This window comes from Sus scrofa, chromosome 14 (assembly GCF_054392235.1).
Source record: "Sus scrofa isolate SSC_HxYL_T2T_F1_AM1 chromosome 14, Sscrofa_HxYL_maternal_Yorkshire_Landrace_v2.0, whole genome shotgun sequence".
Lineage (NCBI taxonomy): Eukaryota > Metazoa > Chordata > Mammalia > Artiodactyla > Suidae > Sus > Sus scrofa.
In genome coordinates, this window is record NC_139396.1 from 100,084,055 (window position 1) to 100,102,609 (window position 18,555).

Consider the following 18,555-nt stretch of genomic DNA (forward strand, 5'->3'; position numbering starts at 1 on the left):
GCTAGGGGTCTAACTGGAGCTATAGCTGCTGGACTACTTCACAGCAATGCCAGATCCAAGCCAAACCTATGACCTACACCGAAGCTCACGGCAATGCTTGGATCCTTAACCCACTGAACAAGGCCAGGGATTGAACCCACATCCTCATGGTTCCTAGTCAGATTCGTTTTCCCGTGCCACAACGGGAATTCCTGTAAGGCTGTTTTTATTATTTGGTCTTTTTCTGGTTTTTGGTCACTTGGTCTTGTCTCCTGGTAAGTCTGATTACTTTTCATTGAATAATGGACATTGTGGATAAAAAATTATAGTGAAAATTTGAGCTTGAATGTTGTTCTCCTGCAGAAGGAATTTGCTTTTGTTTCAGGTCAGGGTCAGACCAAACATCAGACCAACCGTCTTAATCTAATCTTACATCGAGCTGATTTAAATCTGGGTTTCAGCTTTTTGACTCATCTATTTATATAACCTAGAAGTAAGGCTAGGCCTTACTTTTAGACTATAACTTGTCAGGTGTCCCAACTGAAAGCTGGGGATGTTTGCTAAGTTTCCTGTGTTTTGGCATCCCCAATTCATTTTTAAAATCCTCAGTCCAAAAAAAAAAAAAAAAAAATTGGGAGTTACCTCCGTGGTTAGTTCATCGGTTAACAAACCTGACCAGGATCCATGAGGATGTGGGTTCGATCCCTGGCTTTGCTCAGTGGGTTAAGGATCTGGCATTGCTGTGAGCTGTGGTGTAGGTCGCAGATGCAGCTAGGATCCCATGTTGTTGTGGCTGTGGTGTAGGCCAGCAACTGTAGCTCCAATTTAACCCCTAGCCTGGGAACTTCTATATGTCAGGGTATGGCCCTAAAAAGCAAAATGAAATAAAATAAAATCCTCAGTCCCAGGAGACTGTTGAATATCAGCTCAGCTTCTGGGCCTCTCAGATGTTTGTTTACAAATCTGCAAATACCTGCAGGGGAGAAAATGTGACTGGATATCAGGTTCACACAATGTATTTCTTTCTTTTTTTTTTTTTTTTTATTTTCCCACTGTACAGCAAGGGGGTCAAGTTATCCTTACATGTATACATTACAATTACATTTTTTCCCCCACCCTTTGTTTTGTTGCAACATGAGTATCTAGACAAAGTTCTCAATGCTATTCAGCAGGATCTCCTTGTAAAACACAATGTACTTCTTTTGTCTTGCTGATCTTGGCCTCTCAAGTCTTCAGAGCTCTGTAACTTTTCTTTGTGTTCAAAATTGTTTTCCTAGTTGTTTTTTGTGAAGAGATTGCTCCGATACAAGCTAATAATCCATCATATCCAGAAGCAAAACAAAGAGCATGGACTTCGGAGACAGACTTCCAGGAATCGGATCTCAGTTCCATCATTTACCTGTCCTGTGGTCATGAGCAAGGTATTCGCTTTTTTTAAACCTCAGTTTTCTCATCTATAAAATGGTGATGATAACAGTAGCTACCTTATAGGGTTATTGTGGTGATTTAGCAAGTGTATATGATGTATTTTAAAAAACATGTGTGTGCGTATACTTTGCTACTTACTTTGATTGTTGTAGCCTACATTCTTTCTACAGAGAAGTCAGCTATTGTTATTATTACTACTTTGAAGGTAATATTCCTATTCATCTCTGACTTTTTAAAATGGTTTTTCATTGCCTTTGTCTTTTGGTGCCAAAGGTGTGGGTATGGTTTGCTTTGTATTTGTCCTGCCTGGGTTTTTTAGCATTTCTTTTATCATATATACTTTAAGAAGGTGTAATATAATATGTGTCTTAGAAAAGTGCCTGGAATCCAAAAAATGTACTTTTATGTGCTCTTGTTATTTTTACTTGACTTGGTCTTCTTTCCAGGCAGTGTGATTTTCCATTGTGTTATGTTATTTCACATCCTTAGTAGGTTTCAGTGGCTAGTAGATGAAATCCAAACTCTGCATTTGTAGTTCTCAGTCTTGGTGGCATATGAGCATACCAGCCTTGGCATCAACCTGTGATGTTTTTAAAACTCTGAGGCTCAAGTCGAATCAGGCCGATCACATCAGAACTTTTAAGGTGGGATACAGATATCAATCAGTAGTTTTAAAAGAACCCCAAGTGGTTTCAGTGTTCAGCCAAGATTGAAAATCCTTGCTTTATTTCCTAGCTTTCAAGGTCCCTTATGGTCTAGCTGCAACCAATCTTTCTAATCATTACATCCCTGCTTCTCAGCATGGGCAATCTCTTGTAGCCAATCTACTCAAGGGCCAGACTTCCACCTATATAATCTCTCATATAAGGCAGGAGCTCGGCAGCTGCTGGTTCCCCTCTTGCCCCTCCCTGCCGTCGTGGTGGGGGTGGGAAGCAGGCATGGGCCTCTCTCCTTGCTCTTCCCTCCTGGTCTTCATCTCTTTACCTTAACTTGGATCTGTTTTGTGGCATATTTTGCCTTTTTTTTGCCCCTTCTACTACTCCTTCCCAGATCATCCTTTCACCTTTCTTTGCCCAAGACTAAGACAGCTCCAACTCCTTCCTAGAAGCATACTTCATCTTCCTGGCCTTGTCAATTGGTAGCTTGGCTTGTTTCTATGGATAGGGCTTGAGAAACCTGGCCTGCCCTCAGGAAACAAAATTGTCCAATATCATGCTCATTCCAGCCTCTGTTGCTGTGCCTTTTACCCGGAGTAGCTCTACCCTGTCCCCGTTCTCTGCCAATTTAAAATCGATCGAGCCTCCAACTTTGACTTTTTCCATGAAGCCTACTTTCATCTCCAGTGCACACTGTTCTGCCACCTCGCCCCCTTCCTCCTACTTATCTTGTCTAGCCACGCAATTTTACTTCCAAATTCTATACTGGCCTCCAACAGAGGACCTGGGAACACAGCAGGAATTCAATACCTAATACTTGCTTGTTAGACCCACATGAAATTGGCAGAAAGAAGCCTCAACTCAAAATTCCTGAAACGGATTCCTCCTCCCCCCAAATAATAATAATAATAATAATAATAATAATAATAATAATAATAATATCATCAGCAAGGGTTGGTAGGGATAAGGTAGAGAAATGCACTTGTTTTCTATTTCTGCATAACAAATTACCACAACCATAGCAGCTTAAAGCAACACCCGTTTATTATCCCATAGTTCTGTAGATCATTAAGTCCAGGTGGCTTGGCTGGTTTCTCTGCTCAGGATCTTATGAGGTCAAATGAAGACGCTGGCCAGGCTGAGCTCGTACGGGAGGCTCTGGGGAAGAATCCACGTCCAAGTTGTTTCAGGTTGTTGGCTGTTGCAGTTCCTGGTAGCTGTATGACTGAGGTCCCCTTCTTTCTCCTGGCTCTTGACTCTCTGCTCCTATAGGCCAATCTTAGGGCCTTCCACTTGTCCCCCTCCATCTCTACAACAAACTTACTGTGGTTTGAATTTCCCTCACCGTTTGAATCTTGCCGAATTCTTGTTCTGCTATCAGCTGGGGAAAACTCGCTGTTTTCAAAAGGTTTGTTTAATTGGGTCAAACCTACCAAGGTCATCTCTGGGTCCTAAGAGCAACTGTTTTGGGTCTTTAATTACATCTGCAAAATCCCCTGATAGCAGTATCTAGATCCGTGTTTCATTGAAGAATAAGAACCAGGGGATGGGAATCTTGAGGAGCTATCTTGAGAGTTCTGCTCACTACAGAAGTGATGGAACAGAAAGCCAGATAACCAGTGGGAAAGGAACCACTTCTTAGATCCAATGGACTAATGCCTTATAAAGCAAAAAGCACACTTTGAGAGCAGTAGCCCAGCCTTCTTTTTTTTTTTTTTTTCCTCTAATGGAGACACTAATGCCCAGAGAAGGGAGAGGAACTCATAATTCATCTTCCACGCGTCCACCCTGGGCCTGTACTAAATGCTTATAGAGAATATAGAGATAAATGAGACCTAGCATCTGCTCTTAGGATTTTATTACCCATGTGCCAAGACCCATGGAATCTGTTTTTTCTTAAAAAAAAAAAAAAAAAAAAGGCCCACTTAACCCTTGGAGACTCTAGAATAGTTTGATAGCAAGGGACCTCAGGGATCACATTTTCCAGTGTTTCCCTTTGGCAGAACCAGTGATTTCAGGATACGTGTAGGCCAACATTTTAAATTCTAATCATAATTTTATTTTAAGGCTACCTTCTTCTTCTTTTTTTTTTTTTTTTTTTTTTGCCATTTCTAGGGCCGCTTCCCACAGCATATGGAGGTTCCCAGGCTATAGGGGTCTAATCGGAGCTGCAGCTGCCGGCCTACGCCAGAGCCACAGCAATGTGGGATTCAAGCTGTGTCTGCAACCTACGCCACAGCTCACACCAATGCCGGATCCTTAACCCACTGAGCAAGGCCAGGGATTGAACCCTCAACCTCATGGTTCCTAGTCGGATTCGTTAACCACTGAGCCACAGTGGGAACTCCAAGGTTACCTTCTAATGACGGCAGATTGACAGTATATTCCTGCATTATAATGTGTAAAGTTTTCTTCCTCCCTCCCTCTTTCCCTCTTTCATCTTTTCACTTGCCCTCAGGTGTCACCTATTGCCCTAATAGAAAATGATAGGATATGTAATTTAAAGCCTGTGGGATTAGAGAAAGCTGGGTTCTGATCCTGACTTTTCCCATTTAGAAGCTTTTCCCTTAAACTCTGTGGGTTTCACTTTCCTATTGGTTAAGTAAAGATTAAAAACATCATTTAAGGAGTTCCTGTTGTGGCTCAGCGGTCACAAACCTGACTTGTATCCATGAGGGTTTGATCCCTGGCCCCACTCAGTGGGTTAAGGATCCAGTGTTGCTGTGAGCTGTAGTGTAGGTTGCAAATGCAGTTCAGATCTGGCATGGCTGTGGCACAGGCTGCAGCTCCGATTCGACCCCTAACCTGGGTACTTCCATATGCTGAGTGTGCAGCCCTAACACACCAAAGCAGATTGGATGCAAAGAATAAAGGAAAGTAATGCATGGTGGCACCACAGGTACGTGCCTGTGGGGCTTCTCAGTCTTTGGAAGTATAGCAAAGGCCAGCGGCGTGCTCTGTTGTGTGGTTTTCTTTTGCAAGCAGGCATCACTGATGACCCCCTTTCTATCTCTGCATCAAGCCTTCTCTCAGTTCTCTCTCACCTTCCTCTCCTGAATTTGCCTCCCTTTTTTTCAAAGAGTTGTTGCAATATCTCCTCCCTCTTAGACGGTTTTTCGGTTTTCTTGGAGGAGGATGCTTCTCGCAGATACTAAAAAAGAACTCAAGGTCGTCCTGTTTTAGGAGTGTGAGATGGTAGTTTAGGATGGGGACTTTGGATGTTCAGAGGCACCAGGTGACTTGGAGGTAGGTAAGAGGGGAGCGTTGGAAAGGAGATGTGAGAGCCCCTGGAAAACTTAGCAAGTCCTGAAATGTCACCTAGGCTCACCTCTGAATGTTTAGGAAACTACTTAGTGTGTGCCACTGATGGAACAAGTTTTAAACACTGTGACATGCTGGTGGGGAGATACCTTGTCATGAGCTAACGGGAGAAGCCCTAGGCAGGTGGCTATTCTGCCAGCACATGGTGGGGGTATGGGGCTCTGTCTGCCAGCAGTAGGCCAAGCCTTTTGGGTCATCTTTGCTGATGCCTTTAGGGAGGTGGAGTCCTGGATGGAAAGGAGGAGACCAGGGGAGAGAGGAATGGTGTGGTGATGAATAGTTTTAAACATTTTGGTGCTACCTAAGCTGTGAAGACATAGCATGTAGGTCTTCATGAGCCAACTGTGTTTTTTCCAACCCAATGGGATAGTGGGTTGTAAGGCTCTGTGATTCAGGATGCTTTCCTGGGCCACCTCTCTGCTTAGACACCTCTCTCCAAGAACAATTGATATGAGACTTAAAATAGTAATAATTGTATATAGTGCAAGGAAACAAGTCTTTTAACTCTGCAGATGGGAGCATAAATTTGTTCAGTTTTTCTTGAGGCATATGGGCAGTATGAGTCAGAAGTCTTAAAAATGGAGTTCCCACTGTGGTGGTGCGGTGAAGAATCCAGCTGCAGCACCTTGGGTTGCTGCTGAGGCACAGGCTCAGTCCTCTGACTGGTATAGTGGGTTAAGGATCCAGCATTGGTGTAGGTTGCATCTGTGGGTCAGATTCGATCCCTGCCTCAGGAACTATACGCCATGGGTGCAGCAAAAAAAAAAAAAAAAAAAAAAGTCTTACAAATATTCTTACACTTTGACCCAGCAATTCCACTTCTAGGAATATTCTAAGGAAATAGTTGGATGAGTGCACAAAGATCTATGTATATTGACATTCAATATAAGCCTGTTCATAATAGTGAACTGAAAATAACTGAAATGTCCAGCAGTTAGGCATTAGATAATCACTGGTGGTGTGTGTGTTGGGGGGGTGTACCTTCTTGGAATATTATGCAGTTATTAAAAAGGACACCACTGCTCCTCCATATTTATTAAAGTGGAAAGATGTTTATAATATTTTAAGAGAGCAAAGCAGGTCCCAGAACTGCATTCATTGTCATACTATTTCAGTTATTTCAGTAACTTTTTTCCCCTCCCAGACCATTTTATTGAAGATGACTTCATGCTAAGACTGCACCACGTGGTGGCCCAGTTACACAGATTACTGCCACAGAGTAGTTTATTACTACCAATAATTTGTAAATTGCTGTGCATAGTATCTGACATATAGTAGGTGCAGAGAGGTAGAAAAAGTAAATATTACTTTCTGAATGTCTCAAACTATTAAAGAGAATATCTCTCTAGAATGGTTTAGCATTTTCATAGACTAGAAAGTATGATTCAAAAATTGGCAAAGTTTGGTGGCCTGAAAGCATGCAGTTGGTATGATCTCAATTTTGAAAATGAGTACATGTGCTGATAGGGAGAGTCTGTAACGATATAAACCAAAATGTTAACAGTGTTTGAGTAATGATGGATTATGAGTGATTTTTACGTCTCCCTTTTCTCGTTTTAATACCCCCAACCTCATGTGATAGAACAGACTGTCTTTATTACTCTTTCTCTTCACTCGAAGTCTAAAAAAAAAAAGACTTTAATTACTGATATAAAGTAAAACAATAACTTGTTGGTTGGCTGAGAATTGCTAGAAATTAATAAATAGTTTGGAAATTATTTAGTAAATTCTAATTACTTAGCAAAAGTAATTAAAATATTTATAAGCGAACACCCATAAAACACCACCAAGCAAATACATTACTCAATAAATGGTTTAATTAGTATTTCATTACTAGAAATTAATCTCAGTAACCAAACATTACTACAAATTACATGTAGGATGGACAACTTATTTTACTGCTATTAATGATTTCAATTACGAAGTTTGTGCAAGTCTAATTCCTTCCCGTTTCTCCCGCCCTCCTCCTGCACCCACCCGGCGAGTTCCCACACACTGGGTCTGAGTCAGGGTGTTTGGGGCTGGTCTGACTCCTTCCATGTTGTTGGAAATCCCAGATTAACAATTTCCCTCAGCTTATTTCCCGGTCGTCTTTCTGAAATACTAGCCCGGGGTGCCTCTTAATCAGCTGGAATCAGACTCCAGGGGCTGGTGGGCGTCTTAGCACAGATATACTTTCCTCTGGAGTCTTCTAAATCACTCCCAAGATTCCCTCCTGTGCCTGTGCCAAGGGCTTTCCGGCACTGGTTTGCACTCCGGGTTCTTCGCTCGGGCTGGGCCAAGCTACTTCTCAGTCATTAAAGGGCATCTTTGTGCAGATTAGAAAAAGGGAGTCCTTTTCCTCCAGACGGGTGCAGTCACACTTGAGCGCAGGTTTTTGCCCCAACATGATTTTTGCTCAGGTTCCCCAGGGAAAAAAAAAGCCTCTGAGCCTTGAGATGGGCACTCAGGGGTCTTATTAAGGAGCACTCTCAGGAACAACCCCTGAGTGTGGAAGTGAGAGGAGTAGGACTGGCTAGAGGGAGACGTTGGACCCAATGCCATGGGATGCCCTGGAGCTGCGCTGCTTCAAAGATGGCCTGGGCCTGGGAGTTCCCACTGTGGCGCAACGGGATCAGTGGGTCTTGAGAGCCCTGGGATGCAGATTTGATCCTTGGGCCGGCATAGCGGGTTAAGGATCTGGTGTTGCCACAGCTGCAGCTTAGGCTGCAACTTTGGCTTGGATCTGATCCCTGGCCAGGGAGCTCCATATGCCTTGGGGTGGCTTAAAAAAAAAAAAAAAAAAAAAAAAAAAAAAAAAAAAAAAAGAAGAAGGCCTGGATTGAGACAGGGAGTGGCAGGGCAGGCCTCTGTCATTTCAGATGAAGAGATAGCAGATCAGACCTCACTCTGGGGAATGACGTGCCTCTCTTTGGCTGAGGACAAGGCCTGGAGGAAGACTCAGCAGCCAGCCATTAGTAGGCAACCCTCCTGGAAGCTGGAGGAATGAGTGTTCTGAAGGAGGAATCTGGGCAACACACCAGCAGCCACGTCAGTCCCCTTGTCTTGTGTACAACCTGAGCAACCACACATGAAGGTCCTTCTAGGGGTGGCCTGAGGCTGTAAGTTGAATGGACAGGAGTTGCCCATTATTCTACTGGGACTGGGAGGAGTCTTACTTCTGGAGTTAGGGTGAACCCCCACTTAGGTACCAGCTGCGACTTATGCGTAGCCATAAGCTCCATGAGGGCAGGCCCATGTGTCACATATCCCTAGAACTTAGCACAGTTTGTGCCTCAATTAATGTTTGCTGATTGACTCTATAATGGTAAAGACAGTCACCCAAATGCACTAATATCAACTGTGTTACACTTGATGTAGGGAAATACAGAGAATCTGATCTAGGAGAGGCCAGGGGAAACTCCTTCAAAGCAATGACACTGGAGGAAGTTCCTGTCGTGGCTCAGCAGGTTAAGAACCTGACGTCGTGTTCATAAGGATGCTGGTTTGATCCCTGGTCTCACTTAGAGGGTTAAGGATCCAGTGTTGCCGAAAGCTGTTGTGGCTGTTGTGTAGCCCGGCAGCTGCAGCTCTGATTTGACTCCTAGGCCAGGAATTTTCAGATGCCTCGGGTGCAGCTATGAAAAGAAAAAAAAAAAAATAGAGAAATAACACTTGAGCTGAGATCCAAGAAATGGGTAAGAGTGAGCCAGGCCCACTGGGGTGTGGGTGTGGTGCTTCCCAAGCCTCCTAAGATAGGCATTTACCTTGGCCACCTCCTCAGCAGGTCTCCTCGTGGGGAGACAGAGGGGACCTGAGAAACCACACTCAGTGAATTTCTCTTGTTATCTGTTGCTGAAATGTATCCTTCCTTTGTCCTTCTCTCAGCCTTATCTGGTATAAGATTCAAGTGTCAGAGATATTTTCCCTATGGCTTGGCTGGCGATGGCAGCATTGAAGGTGCTCGCACCTGGCAGGTGCTTTCTGGAGTGAGAGATCTAGGCGAGGTGTCACAGCTGGAGGAGGGGGTGCAGACCCCGCTGCCCCCACCCCCTGCCGGGGCGTCGTGCATGAGGATGCCACATGTTGTGGAGGAGCTGAGGCTGGAAAACAGCCGGGCTGCACCCCATCTACAGTCTTCCTTCCTCTCTGTGCTCATCTCTCTCTGCTCATTCCTCTCTGTGCTTTGCCCCTCAGCAGGCCTGTCTCCAGATTCCTCCCGGCCCCAGGACCGTGTTCTGAGCATTTCATCTCCACTCCTGCCCATGTGTCCCTCTCTTTCTCCAGGACCACTGCTTCCCTCTGAAAACCCACCCCAAGCCCCTCCAGGGGACCATGGCCAGTGACTCCAGACCTCATCCCTTTTCTGCATTTCTCCGGCCCTCAGCTGTAGATCCTTTAGGGCAGAGACTGGTTTAGAAATCCTGGGCCTGGTACCATACGTGGTGGAGTGCAGGGAGGTTGGGAGAGGCTGGAAGATAGAAGCCCTGAAAGGAGATCCCATGTGCCCATTCCTGCCACGATGCTCTGCCTTGTGCCAGGTGGTGTGGGGCATGGCCCGGACAACACCCACCGGTCTCCAGCCAAGCACACTGTGAGGGGTGCCGCAGGTCTGGCTTCTGCTGCTGCTGGTGGTGGCAGCACTGGGAAGGAGGGAGGAAGATGGAAAGTTCGTGTTTATCATGTTTATCACGTCGGGGACTTTGCCTGCCTTGTCCTTAATCAGTCTACAGCTAATTAGCCGCCTCCCCCGAGTTGGCAGAACACCATTAATCACCAGGGAGAAGGCTAAAGTCAGCAGGCCTTCCGTTCAGGGGAATCCCGGCTCCTTGGGTGGGCCCTTAATGCTTGGGGCACTGAGATGGCCTGCCTGGCTGGGCTGGCCGCAGGGACGTAATCCTGGGGTTGTTAGGAAAAGGCCCTGGGATCCTGGGCCACCTGGGGTGACTATAGGAGGAAGGGTGTGGCATCTTCCTCTTTGCTGCAACACTCCAATTTAGCTTGTGGTGACAGTGTCTTAGCCCCAGACCAAAGGCTCACTTTCCCAGACTCCCTTGCAGCTGGCAAAGGCAATGTGACACAGTTCAAACAAGTGGGGTATAAGCCAAACCAGCTGTGAGCTCTTAGGACGGCTTTTCCTTTCCTGATAAAAGGCACTGGAAGCTGCTGGTGCTGCCTCTTTCTGTCCTTTCTCCTTTTTGACTTGAAGGCAGACTTGAAGGCTGGAGCAAGAGCAGCCATCAGGCTCTATGAGGGAAAGACCAAGAGAACTGTGATGACATCAGCCATGAACTGATACACCAATGCCAGTAACTATCTTGCCTCCAGATTTCTGTCAGGTGAAAATAATAAATCTCTGTTTAGCTCACTGTTGGCTGGTATTCCATTACCTGCAGCTGAATACACTTGTAACTAATACAGTGGGGGAACTCTGGATGATGCCAGCCTGACTGCAGAGATGCCCATGGTACCCAGAGCAATCAGGCATTCCTGGCCTCACCAGCCAGTGGGCATGAGTGAGGTTATAGTGTCCACATGCCACCAGCTCTGCCCCCTCCTCCATTCCGTCATCTTTTTTTAGGGCCGAATTTTGTGGCATATAGAAGTTCCCAGGCTAGGGGTCGAATCAGAAATGCAGCTGCCAGTCTACACCACAGCCACAGCAGTGTCAGATTTACACCACAGCTCATGGCAATGCCGGATCCTTAACCCACTGAGCAAGGCCAGGGATCGAACCTGCATCCTCATAGATCCTAGTTGGGTTCATTACCACTGAGCCATAAAGGGAACCCCTAGCCACTTACGTCATTAAAGTATCTGGGTGTGACACTGATGTATCAGTCATGTTGCACTCTGTAGTGGAGTGCCTAGGAAGGCAAAACTAGATTTTCTGGCAAATTTGTAATGCCTCTTCTCTTAGTTATGCAACACTGAGGTAAGGAGGCAAACACATTGCTATGGAAAATAGGTGCAACAACAACTGTTGTGATTCTAAGAAGGTTTTGCTGAGATGGTCACAGAGGTGGGATATTTGCATATGGGAGGACTGAGGTCAAGGTCCTGACTCGCCCTTCCCATTTAGGGTTTAGGATTACTAGAGCCTTTCTGATGAACTGAGTTGGGCCTCTCGGAGATCCTCTGGCAAGAAAGGATAGAAGGGACCCCACAGGAAATGGGGAATTGAATAGGTGGACCAAGCTAATATCAGGCTCGGATGCTTGTTAGGAGGCTGGTGTCCACCCAGCAGCTGGCGGGGCAGAGTCCCTCTGACCCAGGCCCTCTGGTGGAGGTTGTGCTGTGGGAGCAGTAGCTGCACATAAGACTGTGAAATAAAAGTGTCGTAGCCTGGAGCCCCAAAGTGGGGCCCTGCTGTGCATGTCCATGTTTGGATTGGCCAGGGCCACTCTGAGCTGTGGACATGGAGGTGTCAAACCGCACAGGACCAGTTTTCAACAGCGACCCCTTGTGGCATCAGGCTGATAAGACTATTCAGTTCTGTCTCCACCTGGCTGTTAGACACAGGATAGGCCCTGATGAATTAAGCGGCTTTAGTTCTTGGGCAGATTGGGGAAGGTCAGGGGAGGACGACTCTGAGAGGAGAGAGGTGGTATAACACAATGGTTAGGAGGATGGAGGCTGGAGTCAGACTGCTTGGGTTCTGGTTTCTGCTCTGTTGTTTTCTGGGTCTGACTTTATGGGCTGCAGACCTGTATAGTCATGCTGGGCCTAATGCTTGGTGACTTGAAAGTCTTAATAATTTTTTTTAAATCCATGAACCATATTTAATTAACTGTTTATTTCTGTATCTTTTTTATTGAAGTATAATTAGTTTATAATGTATTAGTTTCAGGTGTACAAAAGAGTGATATATGTATATATTCATATATATATATATACACACATACATATATTCTTTTTCAGATTCCTTTCCCTTATAGGTTATTATAAAATATTGAATATATATTTATACAGTAGGTCCTTGTTGGCTCTCTGTTTTATATATATAGTAGTATGTACATGTTAATCTCAACTTCATAGTTAGTTTATTTCTCCCTCACTTTCCCCTTTGGTAACGGTAAGTTTGTTTTCTATGTCAGTGGGCCTATTTCTCTTTTGTAATAAATAAGTTCATTTGTATCATTTTTTTTTTAGATTCTATGTACAACAGATAAATATTTGTCTTTGTCTGACTTTCTTCACTTAGTATGATAATTTCTAATTCCATCCATGTTTCTTCAGATGGCATTATTTTTTATTATAAAAATTTTGGCCACACCCACGGCATATGGAAGTTCCCAGGCTAGGGGTCGAATCAGAGCTATAGCTGCCGCTTTTACCACAGCTCACAGTAACCCTGGATCCCCAACCCCCTGAGTGAGGCCAGGGATCGAACTGCATCCACATGGATACCAGTCGAATTCATTTCCGCTGGGCCACAGTGGGAACTCCCATTATAAATAATTTTTGAACAAGGACTCCTTCCCCTTCCTCTATTTTCAGGTTGCACTGGGCTCTGCCAATTATGCAGCCAATCCTGCTTGGTCAGAGTATTTCTCTAAGCCATAATTTCTCCATCTGTAAAATGGGTAAAAAACAAAACAAAAAACCCCTGCCTCCCAGAGTTGTTGTAAGCATTAAATGAATTACATCCATAAAGTAAAGTACTTAGACCAGGATCTGGCATGTAGTAAGATCTATGCGAAGTGTTAGCCATTGTTACTGCTCTTGCTAATTTAGGCCAATGAGGACTCCAGCAATTAATCTGCAAGACACAGAGACAGGACTACATTTGTGTCTCCAGTTAGTGAAGCAGATCAGATCAAGCACAGGGGGAAACAATGCAAGGAGTGGAAAATGTGACCCCGGGACTTACTTCTCACACAAATGAGATGCCTCATTAAACCACATCCATCTGGGCGCACAGGGCTGACAAGAGGGGAGAACGCTGGGGCCTGAGAAGTGTGGAGCCAAGGCCAGACTCCCGCCCCAGGGGCTGGCATCAGAAGTGGGCACTGCTCTGAGGGGCAGGCTGGGGCACCTCCAGAAGCAGCCTGCTTCTCCCCGTGGGGTCAGGCTGAGGGACAGGCCATCATCAGACTCAAGTCCTTCTCTCCCTCCTCTCGGATGAGACACACTGTCAGGGGAGAATGGCCCAGCCCCAGCCTTCCCTCCAGAGCAGAGGATCCAAAGCAGAGGATTGGGTACTGTGAAGGATGCTTTGTTATCACTATTTTTTTTTTTCTTTTTTTGCCTTTTCTAGGGCCACTCCTGTGGCATATGGAGGTTCCCAGGCTAGGGGTCTAATTGAGAACTGTAGCCGCCGGCCTACATCACAGCCACAGCAACCCAGGATCTGAGCCACATCTGTGACCTACACCACATCTCACGGCAACACTGGATCCTTAACCCACTGAACAAGGCCAGGGATCAAACCCACAACCTCATGGTTCCTAGTTGGATTCGTTAACCACTGTGCCATGACGGGAACTCCTGTTATGGCTATTCTAAATAAACTTATCTATTGACATGTAACTTACACATGAAAAGAGGAAATAAGTGCTCAGCTCAATGAATCCTCCAAGTTCAAGAAATAGGACATCCACAGAAGTCAGGAAGTTCCTAGCCATGATTCTGTCCCAGTTACTCTCTCCTCCCCCAGTCAGCCACTATCCTGAATATCATTTTCAAAAACCATCAGATTTCACTTTTCCAAACTTTTTATTTTGAAAAATTTTAAATCTACAAAATAAGATTGGAATAATAGAATAGGAACACCCTTAGGGTCACCTAAATACACTGATTGTTAACATTTTGCTACATATTTTCTCTGTCTTTTTGTCTCCTTTCTCTCTTTTTTCCCTCCCCCATCCCTACACACACATATTTTCTGAACCATTTGAGAATTAGTTGCAGACATCACAACACGCTACCCCTAAATATTTCAGTACACATCCTAAGAATGAGAGCATTTATGAAACGGACAGCACTAATGGCCTGAACCTAGTCAGAGCACAGATTGGGACTTGAACCCATGGTTTTAAATTAGAATCACTCACCCAGTGTCTGGACTCGCTGAAGTTTAAGTTCTTCATGCTTTCGCTCAGAAGGAATTCAGGAGAGACAAAGTGATAGGCAAGAAATGGATTTATAGGACGATTGTGAGAGATGCAATCAGGCAGGCACAGAAACTCTGCCCTCAGGATCCGGAGGCTTCAGTTTTATCATCCAAGGGGAGTGGGGGTCAGAAAAGCCCGCCTCTTCCTTTCCTTGGTATCCAATAAGGTGTGTATTCAAATCAGCAGTAGGGCGGGTCCTTGAACTCCTGCCCTGGATCTGAACCAGAATTCAGGCCTCATTTCATCCCATCCTCCACCCAATGACCTGAGGCAATTCTCACTCCTCTGCTGGTCAAGCAAGCCTGCCTTGTTCTGATGGCTTTTTTGAGCAATTATTAACATACAGTGATCTCCCGAAGTCCCCTAGCTTTCTCTCTCTGTCTATGATCCTTTATTGGGACTTCTACAACCACCTGTGCCTACTCCATCCCTGTCATTTATACAGTGCAACTATATAATAAATTCAACATGGCTGCAATATCATTATATAATATACAGTTGATGTTCATATCTCCCAATTATCCCAGATACACACACACACACACACACACACACACACACACACACACACACACACACACACACACACACCAAACCTGGAACTCACTTTGTATATAGTGTATGTCTCTTTTGTCTTCTTTAATCTAGAATAATTTCTCTTTTTTTTCAGTCTTTCATGACATGGACATTTTTGGAGAGTATAGGCAAGTTTTCTAGAATATCTCCGAGTTAGGATTTGTCAGATTGTTTCTTCATGATTGGATTTAGTTTAAACATTCTTGGCAAGAATGCCATAGGAGTTTTATTATTAATTATGTATATATTCTTTATAGTTAAATTATTATTATTTTATGGTTGCACCCATGGCATACAGAAGTTTTGGGGCCAGGGACTATATCTGAGCTACAGTGGCGACCAGTGCCACAGCTGTGGCAATGCCAGATCCTTTAACCCACTGTGCCAGGCTTGGGGCCACTGCAGTCAGAGTCTTAACCCGCTGCACCACGGCAGGATCTCCATATAGTTAATTTGTTATTAATGATAGTAGCAGTGGGGAGTTCCCATTGTGGCGCAGTGGAAACAAATCTGACTGGGAATCATGAGGTTGCGGGTTCGATCCCTGGCCTCACTCGGTGGGTTAAGGATCTGGTGTTGCCGTGAGCTGTGGTGTAGGTTGCAGATGCAGCTTGGGTCTGGCGTGGCTGTGGCTGTGGTGTAGGCTGGCAGCTGCAACTCCGATTAGACCCCTAGCCTGGGAACCTCCATATGCTGTGGGTGCGGCCCTAGAAGGACAAAAGACCAAAAAAAAAAAAAAAAAAAAAAAAAGACAGTAGCAGCAGCAACTGATTGAGTGCCCATCAAGTGATATGGGGGTTATTGTGTCTATTTTACAGACTAGGTACCTGAGGCAGAGAGTGACTAAGTACTTTTCCTAAGGTCACGTGGTCAGAAAGGGGACGTGCCAGACGTTAGGTTTGTTTGACCCCAGTGCTCATGCTCATGGCCACTTCAACCCACTGTCAGTGGTGACTGGTCGCACTGGAGGGAGACCTGAGGCTGTGCCCTGGAGGACAGGGACTGCATTATGTTCTCTGATGAACTGCAAGTTCAGCCAGGGCCAAACCCAGAGCAAGGGTCCATAATTGTTTATTGAATAAATGGATGAATGATTGTTTTATGGACAAAGGTTAGCATGGGGTCCATGGACCACTGTCATCTAAGTCACACAGAAAGCTTGTTAGAAATGTACACCTGTGGGGAGTTCCCATCGTGGCTCAGTGGAAACGAATCTGACTAGCATCCATGAGGATGCAGGTTCAATCCCTGGCCTCACTTACCGGGTTAAGGGTCTGTGTTGCTGTGGTTGTGGTGTGAGCTGGTGGCTACAGTTCTGATTCATCCCCTAGCCTGGGAACCTCTATATGCCTTGGGTGCAGCCCTTAAAAAAAAAAAAAAAAGAACTACATCTTGTGGGCCACACACTGCCAACCCATGGAACCCAAATCTCTGTTGGTGGGACCTGAGGCTCTCTGTTAGGTTTTCCAGATATCCTGATAGAGATGAAATAAAGTTAAAAAAAAAAAAAAAAGTTTCAGAACAGTGTCTGCTGCATAATCCTGTATTTTTTTTCTCTGTGTTTTAAGGTTAGGTGGTTTTTTTTTTTTTGTTTTTTTGTTTTTTTGTCTTTTTGTTGTTGTTGTTGTTGTTGCTATTTCTTGGGCCGCTCCCGCGGCATATGGAGGTTCCCAGGCTAGGGGTCCAATCGGAGCTGTAGCCACCAGCCTACGCCAGAGCCACAGCAACGCAGGATCCGAGCCGCGTCTGCAACCTACACCACAGCTCACGGCAACGCCGGATTGTTAACCCACTGAGCAAGGGCAGGGACCGAACCCGCAACCTCATGGTTCCTAGTCGGATTCGTTAACCACTGCGCCACGACGGGAACTCCAGGGTTAGGTGGTTATATAGAGAGTTACAGTTTCAGGAAGGATGCTAGAACTGTTAACAATAGTTTCCTCTGAGGAGTGGGGCTGGGGGCCTGGAGAAGGGGAGGGGGACTTTTCCTTCCCCTGATGCACCGTGAGAAATGACACAAGTAATCACTTAATACATTCTTTTTGTAAAAAATTAAACCCTCGGGAGTTTCTGTTGTGGCGCAGTGGTTAACGAATCCGACTAGGAACCATGAGGTTGCGGGTTCGGTCCCTGCCCTTGCTCAGTGGGTTAAGGATCCGTTGCTGTGAGCTGTGGTGTAGGTTGCAGATGCAGCTCGGATCCCACGTTGCTGTGGCTCTGGCGTAGGCCAGTGGCTACAGCTCTGATTCGACCCCTAGCCTGGGAACCTCCATATGCTGAGGGAGCGGCCCAAAGAAATAGCAAAAAGACAAAAAAATAAAAAATAAAAAAATAAAAAAATAAAAAAAATTAAACCCTCCCGATAAGTAACTTATTACCCAAAATGAACACTTTAGAGAGGGAAAGGCAGTGCTGTTATTAGTCATGGCAGTGACAGAGAAAACAAAGTCTGTTCTGGGCAAATCTGGGCAAGTGGTCACCCTGCCCAGGCCAAAGTCCCCTTTTGATCACCTCCCATCCTGGTTATAGCCACCCCTAATCAGGCGTGACCGTTGTTACCTGTTTGATATATTTTATAGGCTCTTTTAGGATAATATGTAGCCATTGAAAACACCTTGTTTAAGAGTTTCTCTCTCTCTCTCTTTTTTTTTGTTGTCTTTTTAGGGCCACAGCCTCGGCATATGCATGTTCCCAGGCTAGGGGTCCAATCAGAGCTGTAGCCTCCAGCATACACCAGAGCCACAGCCACTTGAGATCTGAGCCACGTCTGTGACCTACACCACAGCTCATGGCAACGCTAGATCCTTAACCAACTGAGCAAGGCCAGGGGTCGAACCTGGGTCCTCATGGATGCTAGTCAAATTCGTTTCCGCTGAGCCACAATGGGAACTCCAAGTTTTGCTCTTTACATATGTGATATCACAGTAAATATATCAACATGCAAGGTTTTCTTTTTTTTAACTTCACAGTATATATCCTGGAGATTTAGCCATGTCAAGCCCACATGGGTCTACTTCATTACTTTTAACTGCTCTAGAACATTCCACACGTGAATTTTTTCCATTCTCTTGTGGATAGATATTTGAGTTGTTTCCAGTACTTTTGAAGGACTAGTCATGCTAATGATCATGATGACATTCCAGCAGGGTATAGCCTAGCATCCATCAGAAGTCAATCTAGGAGTTCCAATCATAGATCAGCGGAAACAAATCTGACTAGTACCATGAGGACGCAGGTTCAACCCCTGGCCTTGCTCAGTGGGTTAAGGATCTGGCATTGCCCTGAGCTGTGGTGTAGGTTGCAGACGTGGCTCAGATCCCATGTTGCTGTGGCTGTGGTGAAGGCCTGTGCCTATAGCTCCGATTGGACCCCCAGCCTGGGAACCTCCATATGCCATGGTGCAGACCTAAAAAGACAAAAAAATTTAAAAAAATAGTAAAATAAAAAAAGCAGTCAATCTAAAATATCATCTGGAAGTGGCATTTTGAGGAATACTTGGA

At 45.2% G+C, this 18,555-nt stretch overlaps 2 protein-coding genes across 4 annotated transcripts in view; one reads left to right on the forward strand and one right to left on the reverse strand.

Annotated features, from left to right (window-relative positions):
- Positions 1-18,555, forward strand: part of LOC106507128 (uncharacterized) — a 136,868-nt gene that overhangs the window by 72,753 nt on the left and 45,560 nt on the right. The window contains exon 7 of the mRNA XM_021073149.2: positions 1,257-1,400. Coding sequence (XP_020928808.2) covers positions 1,257-1,400 — 144 coding nt within the window. The remainder of the gene's footprint in view (positions 1-1,256; positions 1,401-18,555) is intronic.
- LOC146396889 (uncharacterized) lies at positions 7,182-14,555 on the reverse strand. Of its 3 annotated transcripts, none has more exons than XR_014828175.1 (3): positions 14,420-14,555; positions 10,141-10,610; positions 7,182-10,006 (listed from the first exon to the last, which is right to left on the reverse strand). XR_014828175.1 is itself a non-coding variant. In XM_084997398.1 (3 exons), exons 1-3 carry the CDS (start codon positions 14,453-14,455, stop codon positions 9,292-9,294), a joined length of 888 nt encoding a protein of 295 aa, XP_084853524.1. In that variant the 5' UTR covers positions 14,456-14,555; the 3' UTR covers positions 7,182-9,291. The 3 variants fall into 3 exon arrangements, 1 of the variants encoding a protein (XP_084853524.1); XR_014828174.1 differs by having other exon boundaries at positions 10,141-10,633; XM_084997398.1 differs by having other exon boundaries at positions 10,474-10,610.